This window comes from Lissotriton helveticus, chromosome 3_1 (genome assembly GCF_964261635.1).
Source record: "Lissotriton helveticus chromosome 3_1, aLisHel1.1, whole genome shotgun sequence".
Lineage (NCBI taxonomy): Eukaryota > Metazoa > Chordata > Amphibia > Caudata > Salamandridae > Lissotriton > Lissotriton helveticus.
In genome coordinates this window covers 858,287,892-858,306,983 of record NC_136061.1, presented here as the reverse complement: position 1 = coordinate 858,306,983, position 19,092 = coordinate 858,287,892, and the positions used below count along the sequence as shown (strand labels likewise).

Below are 19,092 nucleotides of genomic sequence, written 5' to 3'. Positions count from 1 at the left end.
AGAGAGAAATAGAGAGACAGAGATAGAGACAGACAGAGATAAAGACAGAGACAGGCAGGGACAGACAGAGATAGAGACAGATAGAGGCAGGGACAGGGTCAGAGGGGCAGAGGCAGACAGAGACAGAGGGAGGGCGAAAGGGACAGACAGAGACAGGGACAGACAGACAGATAGAGGCAGAGACAGGGACAGGGACAAGGACAGGGACAGACAGAGGCAGAGACTGAGACCGAACGAGACAGAGAGGCAGAGAGACAGAGAGGGAGACGGAGAAGGAGACAGAGGGAGAGAGAGAGAGGGGGAGACAGAGGGTGACAGAGGGAGGGAGAGGGAGGGAGACAGAGAGAGAGGGAGACAGATGGAGGGAGGGAGGCAGAAGGAAACAGTCAGGGGGAGACAGAGGGAAGGAGAGGGAGACAGCCAGAGGGAGGGAGACTGAGAGAGACAGAGAGGGAGGGAGACAGAGGGAGGGAGACAGAGGGAGAGAGGCAGAGGGAGAGAGACAGAGGGAGAGAGAGACAGAGGGAGAGAGACAGAGGGAGAGGGAGACAGAGGGAGAGGGAGACAGAGGGAGAGGGAGAGGGAGAGGGAGACAGAGGGAGAGGGAGGGAGACAGAGGCGGAGGGAGAGAGACAGAGGGAGAGAGAGGGAGGGAGACAGAGGGAGAGAGACAGAGGAACGGAGACAGATGAAGGGAGACAGAGGGACGGAAACAGAGGGAGACAGAGAGTGGGAGACAGACAGAGGGCGACAGACAGACGGCGACAGACAGAGGGAGGAAGACAGAGGGAGGGAGACAGACAGAGGGAGGAGGGCGACAGAGGGAGGGAGACAGAGGGAATGAGACACAGAGGGAGGTAGCCAGACCGAGAGAGACAGAGGGAGGTAGACAGACAGAGGGAGACAGAGGGAGGGAGACAGAGGGAGAGAGAGGGAGGGCGACAGAGAGAGGGAGACTGTTGGAGAGAGAAAGAGAGGGAGACAGACAGAGTGAGTGAGAACCCCCCGAACCCTCCTTAGGTGGTTCGGGCTCACTTACTATGCTTTCTCACTACACTTCCTTACTGTGTCCGAAAATGACGCATCTCCAAAAAGTGTGTCACCAACATAAAAAGGTTGGAAAGCTGTGGTGTAGAGTGATACTCTTCGCAGGAGGGTAGTCTCTAGCCTGGAGTACCCATAACAGAGCCACAAAGAGGCGGTCAACAGCCAGTTGGACACAGATCAGAAAAGAGACAAAATGATGAACCCCTTCTAAGGACCCTCAATGCTCTGACAACAGGACCACAGCCCTTCCCTTCTCCTCCCCAGTCTACCAAATAACACTGATACTGGAAGACTTATCAGTAGCACCTCTAAGCAGACAGTATGTTAGAATTTCTGGCGAGTCTTGCCATCTTTGTCCTCACTTCATTATCTACATTCCCTCCCTCCAGCACAGGAATGAAAGTAATACGCTCCACTGTCTGGGAAAACAGCCTTTCCTCCATCTTGTACTTAGGAACAGACCACACAAGTATGACTAACGTATACTTGAGATGTTAGCGCCAGGTACCTTTAGTATCTGCGGTTCCTCTGCTATAGAAACAACTTAGAATTGCATTAGGTCACATACAGCATAATGTGATTGCATGTTGGCAAGATGTTCCTGTCCAAAAAACTCATTTAAAGTGAATGAAACAACCTTTTAGTGCGGTGCTGTTAGGGTAGCAAGATAAGCTCATTAAATTAGACTTTTCTAAATGAAGGAGTCTGCACCCCCTCACCTTGCTCCGCTTACAGACCCTGTGGCAAGTTGGAATACTTCAGACTGTGTTTAAAAGTGCTGACGTAAGCATGGCACACAACAGGCCCAAGCCTTAATGTTTAAGTGAACTGCAGACATGGGCTAGTGTGTTTAAGTAATGTTCCCTTTACGTACAGCACACCTTTAAATCCTGAGATTACAGGCTATCTCAGAAAGTGTCTTTCCACTGTATACTTTAACGCTGCTTGGAAAATTGGCTATTTAGACAAAACATCAAAAAAATATATAGTTTGGGCAAAATATTGTGTTAAGAATATGGAGGACAAAAAGAACATGAAGGTAAGTTTCCACAGGTAAGCAAAGTTTTACTACATTTAAGTCCACATATATGTATCTTGATGATATATATATATATATATATATATAAATATAAATATATATATATATAACCACCATACCAAACTTGCCATCAAAGAAGGCGCTGACTCCGTGTATCTCAACTCAAACACTTTATTTTTCAATCAGTTTCTGCTCAGACGCGTTTCGGCGGCTTGCTCCCGCCTTGCTCACTAACCATATATATATATATATATATATATCTTCAGGGTACAGCGACGTGGAGTTAAGAATAGTAAATCTATATTTACCTATTTGCACTTACCATCTCGATATTTTGGTCCTCCATTTTTTTACATGACATTTTGTCTACACAATATTTCTGTTTCTGATATTTTGTCAGTGATTCAAAAAATGGCCTTGACTTATAACTTTCGATTAATTCTTCAAGTTCATTTCCTCAGAGTGACCCTCTCCTTACTTTCCATCTTTGCATGCCGCCTCTTTCTGAGTATGGACTTCTCTCAGTAACAAGCCTGTCTGCCTTAAACCCTGTTATTAAGGGCCATATAAAAGCAATACACTACAATGTTATTATGTCATGTTATATGAATTTGTAGAGTGTGGCTAATCACCAGTGAGGGCTAATCACCAGAGTAGGGCAGGCCTGATGGGGGAGGAGTAGGTCATGCCTGTTTTGTCTGGAACAGCCATGTCTTGAGGTTCCATTGGAAGTCCATGAGGAAGGGGGATGTTCTGAGGTGTTTCCGAGTTCGTTCTCAGTCTTGGGTGTGAGGTATGAGAAGATGCATCCTCCTCTTCTGGTCTTGATGTGAGGGAGTTGTGTTCTTGCCTGGGTCGCCAATCGCCGGTGTCTGGTGGGTTGGTAGAAGTTGAGACGGTGGTTGAGGTAAACTGAACCAGTGTTGTAAAGCTTTGTAAAAAAACGTATGGCCATTGAACTACACAATAATCACTTATTGGTTCCAATGATTCAATATGGCCTGGTACTCCCCAAGTCCCCTTTGGCCCCACAGCTTTTGTACGGATGGGGTCTCCCTCCCTCAAGGCAAGCATTAAGACCATAGAATTTTTTGAATTAGGGAGTGTAACACCCCGGCCGTATTTATTACAAAATTAAAAAACATTAGTTATTTACATCATGTACAATTACGCAGAAAGTCCAGATACATTGTTAGACAGATGATGTCACATGGCTAAACTTAACAAACTCTAATACACACGACACTCCTACCGTACATTTAACAATGCATATATTCACTTTCTGCGTGTCCCCTCTAGAGCCTACGGCAAGGTCAATGACTGGCAGCCTCCAGATCCCAGCAAACTACGAAATTACTCCGCCAGAAATTCCCCGAATAGTGTCATAAACGAAAAGTACTTCCATTTTAAAGGTACTCTGGCTCGCAGTTGTTCAACAGTCACAGGCCTAGTCTAGAGCCCACCATTGTGATGCACTAGACATTTTAGCGAGATGAAGACTGAGGTCTATAGCTAACATCAAATACATGTAATATTGTGTTGAGTATAAATTTGTAGTTGTCATGAAATAGAGTGGCATTCTTTTCCTACAAATGGCAAGCATTGCAGCGGCAGAAAAATATGCAGGACCTGACCTCTCCAGGGAGTACCTCCTATCAGCCGCGGCCCGTGGAGGGAGTTGCGGTGGGGCGAAAGGCGGGGTGGGGGAGGTGCAAGGTGGGGGATGCTAAAAACCGGAGTATGGATAATTGGATTTAAGTAAACAATTTAATTAATAAAACGAATTTCGTAGCGCGGGCTGCGTCGCATTTTGAGATGCAGGACGTGCTACGAAATTCTTTTTATTAATTAAATTGTTTACTTACCTCCAATTATCCATACTGCCTCCTGTATGGTGTTTGCATGAACAAAAGTTGAAGATGTGGACACTACATTCCGACACACTGCTCTCACGATCAGAGTGTAAAATTCCTTAGTAGCCAGCGGAGGGCAGCATCGGCCTATTTTTGCAGCACAAACTGGAGGCTGTGGGTAACCATTGCTCGCACGGATTAGAATAACCATTATCAACATGAGGGAACAGACTAGCACGACCTTTTATGTAGATGGCACTCTGGTCCTTTTGGAAAGCGATCTCTTCTTAGCGGCTTTTGGTAAAATAGATCATGACTTCCGGTTGAATCTCCTTTAATATGGTACACATAGGCTGCACTGACATATTTCAGAATAATACGAAGAGATTGTAACTGCTCAAGAGAGGCACCTTCAAGGTCACCTTTGACAGTGGACGAGCTCTTATTTCATTTACTCATGAATTGCCCTTTAAACCGCCCATGGCTAATAATTTTTCTAGCTTGCAATTAGAAACTCTAGATTTTATTGATGAGGAGAAGACAGGTATTAGATAGGCTTCCCCTTTAAAAGCACCTCGTAGGATCCAGCAAAGAACATCACAAAGAGAGACTGTGATGTCAAGCAGTGACGTCAAGGCTACAAATGTGCCTGTCTCCTTGGACACAGACTCCTGGTCGCCTCAAGTGAGAGAAGCGAGGCGCTCAAGAAGGCGATCAGAGTGGGGAGGATCAGAAATGTTAACAAGGCAGGACGGGTTCTGGCCCAACTGGTCCCCATCAGGGGAGAGGGGTTACAAAAGTTGTCAGGGAGCGTCAGAGACACCAAGCTGAGCTCAGCAGGAAGAGATGCACATTGTAGCAGCGAGGACAGAGATGACACCCAGAAGGCACCGAAGATAAACCGTCTCTCCATCAGGCTGGAAGGAGACAGGCAAGAAAATGGGTAAGAGTGGGAGGGGTCACTAATCAGAGCCACAGCACTGCTTTTCAAAACCAAAACGAACAATACACGTTAAGGCAATGGAATGAGCATACCAGGCGCTAAAGACTCCCAGAGTACCAGCCAACACTAACTGTTTACCAATTCTAAGGCAGGGCCATCGAGCAGCCGTCTGAAAGACAAGCATTGGCAAAAGCAAAGCATCCTTAACTTTGGGACCTGTTGACTTTGCCACAGTGCTTTTGTCGATGCTTTCAGGTAAAGATGCTGCGCATCATGGGCAAAGAAACATAAAGAAACAAAAAAAGTGTGGTGACGTACCGTAGTGTTCTCGTCATTTTGCATGCGCATGAAGTACGTGGTCACCTAAGTGTCCACGTGCGCTATTATACATGCACGCCTAGAAAAATGATGCAGGCTTCCAAAATGGATCGGTAAGTTAAAAAATAAGCATTTGCAATGCAATAGGCCTCGCATTGACAGTAGTTTGAGCTATTGCCATTGTAAATGACATTGTCTTTTCAATATGCATACCGCCAGACACCAGCTTAAATTAAGGCCTGTTATCTTCAAAGGTGGAGGAGTAGTCAACAGCACACCGACCACAGCTCAGTGGTAGAGAGAGAGAGCGCCGGCCAGCAGCCCAACACCATTGTAAACAAGCTGGAAAAAAAATTCAGTGCTACCTTCAGTATGAAACACAAAAAACTGTGGCATACAATGCAGGTCAGAAATACTACTAACACAATACCACATATGGCGTCTGCTAAAAGTAATTCACACCCAACGGTATTTAGGTTGTCTCCTGCATGCGCACACACGCACTGCGCCAACATTAGAACTGACCCCTTGCCTCGGTGAGTCGCACTGCGATGGGCTATTTGGCAGCCTCCTCCTGCTGGTAGCAGACAGAGGAGCGCCAGCTGTGCCCAAATTTTAAATATTTAATACAATTTGTCAATGTGCATACCGTCAAACACTGGCTTAAATTAAGGCCTGTTATCTTTAAAGCTGGGTGAGGGGTAATCAACAGCACATGACAAGAGCTCAGCGGTGGAGGTAGAGCATCGGGCAGCAGCCTAACGTTATTGTAAACAAGCTGGAAAGAAATGCTTCGATTGTGCTGCTGCTGAGGGTGGTGTCCCTGAACTGTACGCTGTGCAGAGCGCCGGGCAGCAGCCTAACGCTATTTTAAACACAGCATTTAGGTTCTGTCCTGCACATGCGCGCACATGCTGCCTGGCTGCGCTAACATTAGAACGGACCCCTTCCCTCGGTGGGTCGCACTGACACGGCCTCCCTGGCAGCCTCCTCCTGCTAGTTGCAGACAGAGGCGCGCGAGCTGTGTCCACATTTTAGATATTTATTACAATTTGTCAATGTGCACAACGGCAAACACCGGCTTAAATTAAGGTCTGTTATCTTCAAGGCTGGGGGAGGGGTAATCAACACACACCGACCAGAGCACAGCGGTCGAGAGAGCGCCGGGCAGCAGCCTAATGTTATTGTAAACAAGCTGGAAAGAAATGCTTTGATTGTGCTGCTGCTGAGCGCGGTGTCCCTGAACTGTACGCCGTGCTCTGTATTACAGTATAATAAAAAATAAACGAGCGCTGTCCATGGACCTGCTAAAAGTAAGCGGCTCTGTTGAGGGGAAACACGCTAACAATAGAACGTCATTAAATCTTTTTTTAACATTGTGTTTTCAGAAAAGTTACATCCTGAGGGTGATAGGGGAATATTGAAAGGACACGGGTGAGCATACTGAAAGGACACGGGTGAGGAGCAAATGAAGGGAGATAAAGTTTATTGTAGAGCTGTTATTTGGAAGTGGGGGAGGTGTGCTGTGCCTGCCTGCTGTTACTGTGGCGGCGTTGTTCTAATTCCTGTGAATGGTTGTCACAACAACATTGTAATTTAAGTGCAGTGAAGTATACGAGGATGTGATTACATCTGCGTTAAAGCCACCGGCTTAATTTAAGGCCTGTTATCTCGAAGGCTGGGGGAGGCGTAGTCACCAGCACAAGGTAGAGTGCTGGGCAGCAGCCTAACGCTATTGTAAACACAGCATTTAGGTTCTCTCCTACACGCGCGCACACATGCTGCCCGGGCTGCGCCAACATTAGAACTGACCCCTTCCCTCTGTGGGTCGCACTCACACGGGTTCTCTGGCAGCTTCTTCCTGCTGGTCCCACACAGTGGTGCATGAGATGTGCCCAAATTTTAGATATTTATTACAATTTGTTGATGTGCATACCGGCAGACACAGGCTTAAATTAAGGCCTGTTATCTTGAAGGCTGGGGTAGGGGTAGTCAACAGCACACTGACCACAGCTCAGTGGTAGGGAGAGAGCTCTGGTCAGCATACCGGCAAACACCAGCTTAAATCAATTTATTTATTTATTTATTTATGCATTTTGTAGAGCGCACAACACCCCAATGGTGTCTCGGCGCTAAGGACTGACGGCAAGATAGGTAGTAACACTGGATTATTGATTAAAAAGCCAAGTCTTTGTCTGTTTCCTGAAGGTGAGCAATGTAGGGCTAGTCTAGATGTGGAGGGGGAGCTTGTTCCAGAGTTTGGTAGTGGCACAGAGGAAAGATCTGTCGCCCCAGGACACTTTCTTTGTGCGAGGAACAGTCAGGAGATTGGCAGTGGAGGATCGTAATTGTCTGGGAGGATTGTAAGGGCGAAGGGATTGTTTAAGGAAATCAGGTCCGGTGGAGTGAATGGCTTTATAAGCAAGGCAAAGTGCCTTAAACTTAGTTCTGTTTCTGACCGGTAACCAATGGAGTGTGCGTACTACTTTGGAGATGGGTCTAAATTTGCGAGTGCCTGTCAGAAGCCTGGCTGCTGCGTTCTGTATCAGCTCAAATTTGTTGAGAACTCTTTCTTGTGCGTTGACAAATAAACTATTGCAATAATCCACTTTGGACATGATGAGAGTGCTAATCAAGGTTTTAGCAGCTGAGGATGGGAGGTATGGGAGAAGTTTTTTTATGATTTTAATGTTGTGGAAGGCTAAAGAGACTACAGAATTGGCATGATGCATAAATGACAGTTTAGTGTCAAAAATGACCCGAGGTTTCTTACTTTTGTGACTGGGGCAGGGGGAGTCCCTAAGCCTGCTGGCCACCATTGAGAGGACCAGGCGGGTGTGAGATTGCCGAAAATCATCACTTCTGTCTTGCTGGAATTCAGTCAAAGGGAGTTGTCCGCCATCCATGAGCGTATAGCAAGCATTCCCTTCTGAAAGTTGGCAGCAACCCTAGCACCATCGTGGTTTATTGCTAAAACTAATTGGGTGTCATCAGCGTATGAGGTAACACCCATGTTATAGGTTTTGATGACCCTCACCAAGTCCGACACGTAGATATTAAACAGGGTCAGGCTTAGCGAGGATCTCCGGGGTATCCCACAAGGAAAAGTGAAAGGGGGGAGGTGAAAGTGCCAAGCTTGACTGATTGTGATCGATTAGCTAGGAATGATGCAAGAAGATCTTTGGCCCTATGACTGACACCTAGTGCAGAGACACAGTCGATCAGAGTTGCATGGTCGACCGTGTCAAATGCTGCTGAGAGATCCAACAGGACGAGAACTGCGGCTCCTACAGTATCCAAGATTTTTTTGATCTCAACAGAAGCCTTATTGAGGGTGGTTTCTGTGCCGTGTCCCTTTCTGAAGCCAAACTGGGTATCATCTAATAGCTGGTGTTGCTCGATGAAATGTGCCAGTTGGATGTTCATAACTTTCTCTGCAATGTTTGCTGGTAGAGGCAGAGATGCAATAGGTCTGTAACTGGCTGTGTCTGAAGGGTCGAGATTGGCTTTTTTGATAAGAGGCTTAATGACTGTCTTTTTCCAGATGGACGGGTATATACCAGTTTTGAACATGGAATTTAATATGTTAGTTAGATTGTGTCCTTGATTTTCAGCGTGGCGGGGGGCATGGATCTTCAGGGGAGCCAGATTTCATAGAGGAGATGAGGAGAGTGATGAAGTCCGCGGAGACTTGGTTGAATTCATCGAAGGTTGGAGGAGTGTGAATGATACTGGAGTCTGGGGAATGAGGAGTGTGAATGATAGTGGAGTTTGAAGGAGCCAGGGAAGCTGTAGAGATGTTGGAGTCAGTGGTGTCAACTGAAGAATTACTTATAACAAAGTTATTGTAAATGGTGCAGACTTTCTCTTGGAAGTATGCAGCTAATGAGTCACAGAGTGATTGAGTGGCGGTGATTGGAGGGGTTGATCCTTGTCCCGAGAGTTTGGATACTACTTGGAAGAGCTGTTTGGGAGAGTTTTTTGCTGATTCAATTTGATTGCAGAAGAAATTACTTTTGGCTGTAATTAGAAGGCGTTTGTAATCCCCAAGGGATTGTTTGTAAAGAGCTTCATGGGAAGGATCATAGTGTAGGCACCAGCGACGTTCTAGATGTCGGCATTTTTGTTTTGCGCACCTAAGGGTCTCAGTGAACCAAGGTGCAGAAACAGCACTACGGTTACTAGACCTGCATTTAATGGGTACCGTCTTATTAACCGCATTATTAATCCATTGAGTGTAGAGATTAGCTGCTGCCTCAGGGTCACTTGGGGGAAAGTCAGGCTGAGATGTGAGTAAGGAAGATTGAAATTCAAGGGGGTCAATGTTACGCCAGGCTTTGAACTGCCTGGGGAGAAGGGGTTTTATGTAAGGGGAAGGAGTGTTGTTATGTTGAATGTCAAAGAGGACTGCATAATGGTCAGTCCAAGGTAACGGTAAAGTGTTCCCTAGGACAAAGCATTGGTGATTGGAGAAGAGTCCGTCTAAAGTATGTCCAACAGAGTGGGTGGGGGAAGTGACGATTTGTGTGAGGCCTATCGCCTCTAGTTCGGCTAGAAGAGCTATGGTGTCCTGATCGTCGTGTGCCTCCAGGTGGAAATTAAAATCTCCTAAAATGGAGAAGTTGTTTTCACCTGCCACTAGTTCCAGTAGGCTGCCTAAAGAGGATAGGAATTCTGGGCGGGATCCTGGGGGCGGTAGAGGAGAACACCTTTAAAAGGCAATAATTGGGGGACCGTAATAGAAAAGTAGCAGGCTTCACAGGTGTTGGTGGGGACTAGTTCCATTTTAATTAAATAGTTTTCCCGGTAAATGATTGCGAGGCCTCCACCTTTTCTTTTCAGCGGTCTGTCGAATCTGCAGACAGAGTATCCTTCTGGTGTGGCTGTGTAGAAATCTGTTCCGGCGGCCGGATCACTCCAAGTTTCAGTAATCATTAAAAGGTCTAGATTGTGGTTTTCAATGTAGTTTAGAATGTCATATTTGTGTTTTGGAAGTGAACGAGCGTTAATTAAGGCCAAGTGTATGTTTGCATGTAGGGAGGTGGCGCTACGAGATGGAGAAGGTGAATGAGGGGTATTTAAGGAGAAAAGGCAATTGGGGCAGCGTAGGTAGTGAGTAGGTTTTTCAAGTTTAAAGCTGGGGCAGTTGGAAGGATAATTGCAGGAGGAGCGTATGGATTTTAGATGTTCAGGTGTATAAACTCTTTTTTTTGGCCTGTAGTTCGGCTTCGTGAATCTAGGGGGGTGGACCTGGGCCCGGTCCAGGCGCGGACGGGCGCAGACGGGCTTGCCTTTGGCGCGCCTTCGGAAAGGCATATTTTTTTTAATAGCTTGGCCGGGCAGAGCAACTAGTCTGCTGACCTGCGTGCCACTAAGAGGTAGGAGGTAGTAATCACTTCCAGGGTGCGGTAGAGTCAATCTTCCCTCCACAACAATCTGCTAATCAGCGGTGGACCGGGGAAGAGGAATTAATCAGGTGAGATGAAACGCGGGTTAAAACATGTGCATTCAAAGCAGTGAGCAATATTTTAAAAAGCTAAAGTTAGCAGCGCGATTAGTAGCGTTCCAATGAAGAATGCAGTAGCCCTTTTACAGGTGTTCCCGAGTGCCAGCGCTCTATTGCTGTTTACCTTCCTTGGCGAGTCCTGTTATTTTAAAGGCTGGGGGAGGGGTAATCAACAGCACACTGACCACAGTTCAGCGGTGGAGGTAGAGTAAACAAGCTGGAAAGAAATACTTCGACTGTTCTGCTGCTGAACACGTTGTCCCTGAACTGTGTGCCGTGCTCAGTATTACATTTAGGGGTGGGCGGAGGGCTCCGCTCTGCCCACCGAATTTGTGTAATATTGCCTTCTCCGCGTTTTGCGGAATAGGCGGAGGGGAGTTGGCACCAGCCCCTGCCTCCCTCCCGCCCTATTACCAATTAAATTAGAGGTATAAAAACAATTTATAAGTAAGGGAAACATCTTATCCGAGATGCGGCATCCCAGGGCTCCCTGTTTCTCCTTCATCGAGACTTCTTCATCAAAGCTGCGCATGCTTTGATGAAGAAGTCGGTGATGAAGGATGAAGAGGAAGTCCAGGGGACGCCGCATCTCAGGTAAAACGTTTCCCTTACTTTTAAATTGTTTTTACACCTCTAATTTAATTGTTAATAGGGCAGGAGGGAGGGAGGGAGGCGGGTGGTGTGTAGTGGAGCTATTCGGAGCGCTGTCCATGGGCCTGCTAAAAATAAGCGGCTCTGTTGAGGGGAGACATGCTAACAACAGAACGTAATTACATCTTTTTTTAAACTTGTGTTTTCAGAAAAGTTACATGTGGCAGATGATGCAGGTCCAAAAATACTACTAGCACAATACGGGCTGCGCCAACTTTAGAACTGACTCCTTGCCTCCATGAGTCGCACTCATACAGGCTCTCTGCCAGTCTCCTCCTGCTGGTTGAAGGCACATGTGCGTGTGCTGTGCCCTGCTTCCAACGCTCCCAGAAACCACCACCGCGCAAGCCAAAATAGGAAGAAACTCCAGTAGAACTGAAGCTTTGCCTCAGTGGATCGCACTCAAACGGGCTGTCTGGCAGCCTCCTCCTGCTGGCTGCAGACACAGGCACGCGAGCTGTGCCCTGCTCCGGACACTCCTAGGAATGCCTCTATGTGCACAAAACCTCAAGGTGCTAAGGCTGCCGCAATGTTTAACAAGCTCTTACTTCTCAAAAAAAAAGTTTGTACCCTGTACTTAAAGGAGAGCTTCTAACGCCATCAAACGTTTTTCAGGTCCGGATGGGCGGAGTCAAAAAGGAGACAGGGTGGTAAAAAAAGCCTAATTACAAATCACAACACAGCATTTACCATAAATGATGACGCAAGCCAATCAGAAAGATGGGCGGGGCTTCATCTCCACTTCCAAAATCTCCTCTACCACAATATGTCTCGCAGAGCGAGCAGCGCATGCGCGCTGCAACGCTAGGCGAGACCTAAAAAAGGAGGTCAGGGGAAGAAGCACACAGGCAAAAAAGCAACAAAGAGCATGGGGCAGGCAAGGAGTTTGGCAGGGGAGAAGCTCATAACATAGCTTGCAATATGAGTGAGACAGCAACACGGAGTGGGCAGGAATTTGGTAGGGGGAGAAGTACATGAGGGAAAGAGATGGAAAACACATGCACTCTCATGGAATGCTTAAACAAAACAAAAAAAAGTAGCTTGCTAAAGGTGAACAGTGAAGACAGAGCCAGCAAATCAGAGAGATGACAAAGAGGCAATGTTCCATGGGAGGGCCTAACACAACATGAACAAGCTGGGGCAAGGAAAGCTATTCAATAAGAAGCAAAGGAGAGTGACAAGAATCCCAAAGCGTACTGTAGGAACTATCAGTTCTAGGTAAGTCCATAATAGGTCCTTTGCACAGACAGTTGTGCTGTCTGTTAGGCTTAAACTAAAAACCCAGGACAGGTGAGCTTATTATGCTGGTTGTCTCCTTTTTTCATTGACACCAAAGACATTTTTTGTAATGGTTAGACTTGTCCTAATTTCATAATAAGACAACAAGACACAAGCCCTTCTATCTGCATACCGGCTGCATGATTCATTGGCTTTGTACAAGATGTGCTCATAGCCTCAGTCTGATTGTGAGGCACTAGATCCCCGGAAGTTTTTGCAGCCCTTGCAGAGTGTACACCATACCGCTGCTTTCTAAAGCTCAACTATTCAAACAGTGTTGTAATTGGAGGTACTATTTACAGGCTTTAGACACTCGTCGTAGGCTTGCAGAATCTTTACAAAATAAATATGGTAAGTGATGTTCATGCCTAGTATTATACATTTCTAATATATACGACAAGATGAAGAGTGATCAGGCAGCTGTCTCCTACGGAGCCAGACACCCACATGACCTGGAAAGTCATCTGCAGAATGTTGAAATACTTCATCTGTGTTATGTCACATCGTTTAGTCATATCACTGAGTTGCATTGGGATTGCCTTTATTTCTTGCAGGTCGACCTCTGGGCCGTGTGCAGGCCGTTCCCAATGAGGATCATAGTCTGCAGGTCGAGTGGGATGCCTCTGAGGCTTCTGTGAGTGGCTACGTTCTGGAGTGGTGTAGAGTGGCTGAGGCAAGGCCCTGTGACATAAGATGGGAAAAGGCAACCAATACAAGTAGCAGAATGCTTATACAAGGTAAATAACTGAATTTGAACAATTATGGAAGCATACAGCCAGGATTAATCAGGCCAAGGTCGAGATATAAGCTGAGGGAGTACGCTACAGGGGATTCTCTGTCCTTTCGTTTTATACTGTATTATTATCTTACACATATTAAAAATGTATAACATGTGACTACCTTTGACCCAGCCCTCACAGTCTTTGAAAGGTGCCACCAATGATATATCTCACAAATATCAAATGGGTATGCATGCATCTGATGTACACACTGTCAACTTTCAGCTACTTTTCTGAACCTCTGCCACTTCGGAGCCAGGATTGCTTTTCTTTTAATACAGATAAATGAAACTAGGGAAAGGGTATTTCGCAGCATTTTTTATTTCGTGAATGTACACGTTGTTTTACCTATTTGCTCACCGAAGTTGCCAGATTAGGGCTCTCAAATTAGTTCATACCAATGATTGAACATTATTGCCAATTTTCCAACTAAATTGTCTCTTGATGAATTGTACCTGCTGGCGCCATAACCCACTTCACTGGCAGTCATTGTTTTGCCCTTTTAAAGATAGGAGACCCATTATGCTTTGCCGAGGCTCCTACCTGTCACATGCCAGATACAAAGAGGTGTGTTGGGCACATACTTTGACCTGCAGATCAATAATCTAAATTAAAAGTTCCATCACTTGCATCAGAGACCAACCCATTCACTGCAAATGTGCACTGACAAAAAATGGCAAATGCGTTTTCTGTGTAAGGATGTAATTGTGTGATATGGGCACACATAAAGGAGTTGTGGTGTAGTGACTAAGTTAGGTTTTGTGGAACAAGGACGCTCAAAATAATATCTGGCGCCCCAATCTGACCAAATAGTTACTCCATACATAAATCACCTTTCTCCTCTTGCCTCAGTTCAGTATCCTCACAAACGGAGAGCACTTAAATGGTAGAAAGCACTACGTTCAATAGAATATTGTATTCTATTGCAGCATTTGTACAATAGATGATACCTACAAGTGCTTCCATATGGCCGAGTAAAAGACTACTCCATGTATTGCGCATGGTTTGTAGAGTGGGAGTTTACAGGTCAGCCTACGTGGGAAGCATGTTAGTGGTGTGTGTGAGGTCAGAAGGGATGCTCCAGACATTGCACTACACATGGCTGTGTTCAAGCATGAATGAAGCAGAGACATACAAAGACGTTGTACATACTTATCATCTTCGGATGGTTGGATAGGAAGTTATCCAGATGTGATTGGTGGGTAGGGTGTGGTTGTGTAGCTCAGCAAAAGTGGGAAGCAATGGATGGTATGCATGAGATTCGAAAGGGTGCCACAATTGTGAGTTTGGTGGTCCTGTAGCTGCATCTATACTTCGAATGGGGCAGTAGAATGTAGGATGAAGCAGCATTAAATTCCATGCATCCCAGAGAGGGGGGCCTGTGCTGTGTGATTACTTGCAATACACTAAATTCTCCAAGTCGTGGCCGATCAGGCATCATTTCTGACCTTCCAGAAGGGACAGAAGAGTGTTTTATTAATGTAATGTGTTGCTGTTTGCATAATTAACTAGGCTGAATGAGACTTTCAATCGAAGTATTGGGGTCTTTCTGTACTTCTCTTGAACCAGACTAAAATGTCTTCTACACATCAGCATCATAGATTGCCCTGCTGCGCCACCATGTGGTACCAGAGTTCCATTGCACCACGAGTTGTAAGTCTGTTGATGTAAATCAGATGATTGTAGACTGCAGAGGGTAGTGAGTAAAGCATTTCCTGGAGGTCTGTAGAATTCAGACTAACAAAGATTTCTACATTAGGGAGGCGAACAGTCCAGCATTTTGAAGGTATGTCCTGCAGTCGGGGATCCTGTCTTGCTGCTGCTGAGTGGCAGTGATTCTGATGGCAAGGCCAAGGGGTTGACTTTTCCTAAGGAAATGTCACTGTGTATTGGGCGCTCTGCCCAGCTTTAGAATGAAGTGTTTTTTTCCAGTATATTAAGGTGATGTGGTTAAGCAGAGATTACATGTCAAGTATTCTAATTACATGGCTAAAACATACCCAATGGACAGGTTGTGTGCCAGTGGTTACTGGGCAGTATGCTTAGTAAATATTGATATTTACCAATCATTTTTCAAAGATTAGACAATGTAATTCCATTTGGATAACAGAGTTCATTTTCTAAACTTGTCTCTCAATATTTGCAGAATAGAGAGCAGTCAAGGATCGCTCGAGGAGGTGGTAAAGGGATTAGAACTCAAATTTAGTAGGAATAATAATCACACTCGATAAACTCGATCTCCAGCTGATTTATCTTTTAAAGATGGCCTGCTTTAGGGGAGCGGGATATTGTATGAAACCATAAAAATGTGCTATGCAACTCATATCCCTCTGCTTCTGAAAAAAACAACTTTCGAAGTCTCTGCATGCACAAGGTGTTTCCACACACACAATGTGTATCCACAAGCATAAAATGCCTTGAGACGTGATAATAAAATGTTGGCCACACAATTGTATATTGCTTTGCATTTGCTGAAACACAGTCATGGTACAAAATGCAGGTTCGACTAGAAACTCAAAGCAGCCCTTCAAAAACTGGAGAATCAGACGAGCCCCAACAAGCATGGCATAAATGAAGGAAACAAGTATACCTGAAGCTCTCAAGAGGAAACCCTGGCATTTCCCCGAGAGCCTGCTTGCATGGAGGGCAGTTTTCACTCTTGTGCCATGTTTCAGCTCCCTGCTAGAGCCCCTGTGGTTCATTTTATTAGTGCCTAGCTGGTCTGCCCCTCACCTGCGGCAATTCTGCACTTCAGCAAATCCAATCCAATATTGAGGGCCTGTCCTGCCATGGTTGGGGACCGAGTGGGTGCACTCCCCGTCCTCCACAGTTACAATCATCGGATGGAGCTGGTTTGGAGCTGGAGCGCCCTCAGGGGCATCTCTAGAAGTGATTTCTAAGGAGGAGCAAACAAGGGGCTACAATAAATATATTCATTTAAACATCTTAAGCAGACTGTGAATTAAACATGAATTAGGTCTGGGGAAGGGGTTGTGGTCTTCACAGTGTTGCCATCGTTCCCGTTCACCCATTCACACAACTTTCTTCTGTAGTCTCTCTTTATGACACACCCTTTTCCTCCTCAAATCTCTCTGAAACACTCCTTGTCACTTTCCTCCTCAGCACCCTCTTTTCACACTGTCCTGCAGTAACTTCCTTGCACCTCCTTCAGTTCACCAAACCCACATACTCACTGCGACCACTCACCTCTAAGCAGTATATTTTCTTTAACTTTTGCCCTGTCAATGTTTGACAGCTGTGTACCTCCTTCACATACTTTTGCTTAGAATTTCAACTGGCACACATGACCATTCCTTTGTGCACTCTGCATAGAGGCCAAGGATTGGATGAGCATGTATTCTGAACCCCTTTATCACCCACTGACAAGCAATGTGTGAAATTCCCACTTCCTTTGGCCGAAATGCCATAGTTCTAAATTGTCCCTGTTATAAGCATCCATACACAACCTAAACTCAGACAGACACCTAGAGGCGACACTTTTCACAGTATGCAATATACATGAGTTATATGTTACATGAAAAAAACTACAGAAACACCATATCCTGGAAAAACAAAATACTTTTATGAGATGCAAGAGTATTCTAATATTAAAAAAACAGTAGGTAAGTATTTTTTTAAGTTATAAAGCATTTAAACTTTGTGATGTCTGTCACTGTGGTACTTTCATAAAGTTTCATAACATTTTGTGAAAATACCAAAGAACGGGGCAGTAAAAATATTTCTAAATATATAAATACATTTCCCTACTTATTACCACTTTAATAAAGTGGTACTAGGTAGGGACCTACTGCTTACTTATATCTAAAGCTCTATTACTAGTCATAGAACACCTCCCCCGGGGGATTTCGGATCATTCCCCGATACATCTCAGCTACACAACACAACCCACTAGGCGACAGCGAATATTCCCGATATATCCGGGATATCTAAAAAATAGAACGATTTTGAAGGCCCTAACAACCTCCACCACACACTACTTTGACGAAAACACGGACTTGGGAGACTCCCCCCTCAGTCCTCTGGGAGGCGTACAAGACTAACCCTGGGCGTAGTGTGCGGAGTGGGGCTCCGCGGAGCTACGCGAAGTGGGCACAGAACTACGCCCACCCGCGCACTCCGCGTAGCCCCACTACGCGCCGCCCGCCTCCCGCCTAAATAAAAGGATAGAAAGCTTTTAAAAACACTTACCTTGTCTGCCGCGTCCCCGGGGCTCCCTCTCGCCGTCCCGCGATTCGCGCCGCCACCGAATCACATACTAATGCGCATGCGCGGGCACCCGCGCATGCGCATTTCTCATGAGAAATGCGTATGCGCGGCCGCCCGCGCATGCGCATTAGTATCTGAAATGGCGGCGCGAATCGCGGGACGGCGAGAGGGAGCCCCGGGGACGCGGCAGACAAGGTAAGTGTTTTTAAAAGCTTACTATCCTTTTATTTAAGTATTTAGGGAGGGCGGGAGGGAGGCGGGTGGCGGACGGCTACGCACTGTCTGCGGAGCGCGCGTAGTGCCGCCTGGCTACGCCCGCTACGCAAAATGCGTAGGAGACGGCACTACGTGCACTCCGTGCACGGAGCGTAGCTGGCCGCCCACCCTTATACAAGACGGTGGTTAGAGGACAAGCCATCTCCAGTATCACTAGACACAAAAGAGAACAAAGGGCAACCATCGAGTCACTAGAAACAGCTCTCCAAACCCCAGAACGGGCACATGCATCCGACACCACAGACGAAACAGCGCATACCCTAACACTTGCTGCACAAGAATACAGAGCATACGCAGAAGCCGTGACCAAAACAAGACTAACCGACACACTACATAGAGTCTATGAACTGGGGGACAAAACCGGGAAAATGCTTGCATGGCTTGAACGAAAGGACAGGGCCAATAGGTGGATTGCTACATTGGAACTCCCAGATGGCACACATACGACATCTCCCACACGCATAGTAGACAAATTAGCCACCTACTATGAGACCGTCTACACCGCACGCTGTGGGGTGACGGAGGAGGACAGCATGGCATTCCTCCAAGACATACCCCTGACCACACTATCTCCAGAGGACGCACAAGCACTTGAGGACGAATTAACAGGGGAGGAATTAGGGAAGGCCCTGGCGGCACTTCACACTGGAAAGGCCCTGGGTCCAAATGGGCTACCGGTTGAACTCTATAAAACACTGGCTCGACAGCTCATTCCATACATGCTTTCCATGTATAATGATTGTTTGGAAAAAGGCACACTCACAACTGACCAAAGACTGGCCACCATCGTCTCAGTGCACAAACCTGGCAAACCACCTGACCAACTGTCCTCATATAGGCCAATCTCCCTCATGAATGTAGATGCGAAAGTCCTAGCGAAGCTCCTAGCCCTCCGACTACAGCCCCACCTCACGACATTAATCCACCCGGACCAATCGGGCTTTATGCCCGGGAGAAATACATCCCTCAACCTGAGACGAATTCATGGAGTCATGCACCGTATCCCACTGCTACGGGAAGATGCGGCCATTCTTTCTCTGGATGCGACAATGGCCTTTGACCTTGTGGAATGGCCATTCATGTTTGCAGTACTTAGGAAAATGGGGTTTGGTCCACGGTTTTGTGGGTGGATTAGACTCCTCTACACTGCCCCCCTGGCACAAGTGGTTGCAAAT

The 19,092-nt window shown here is 46.3% G+C and overlaps 1 protein-coding gene across 2 annotated transcripts in view; it reads left to right on the top strand.

Annotated features, from left to right (window-relative positions):
* Positions 1-19,092, top strand: part of CSF3R (colony stimulating factor 3 receptor) — a 202,822-nt gene that overhangs the window by 141,227 nt on the left and 42,503 nt on the right. For both annotated transcript variants that reach the window (XM_078681208.1, XM_078681207.1), the window contains exon 10: positions 13,190-13,372. In XM_078681208.1, the coding sequence (XP_078537334.1) occupies positions 13,190-13,372 (183 nt within the window). The remainder of the gene's footprint in view (positions 1-13,189; positions 13,373-19,092) is intronic.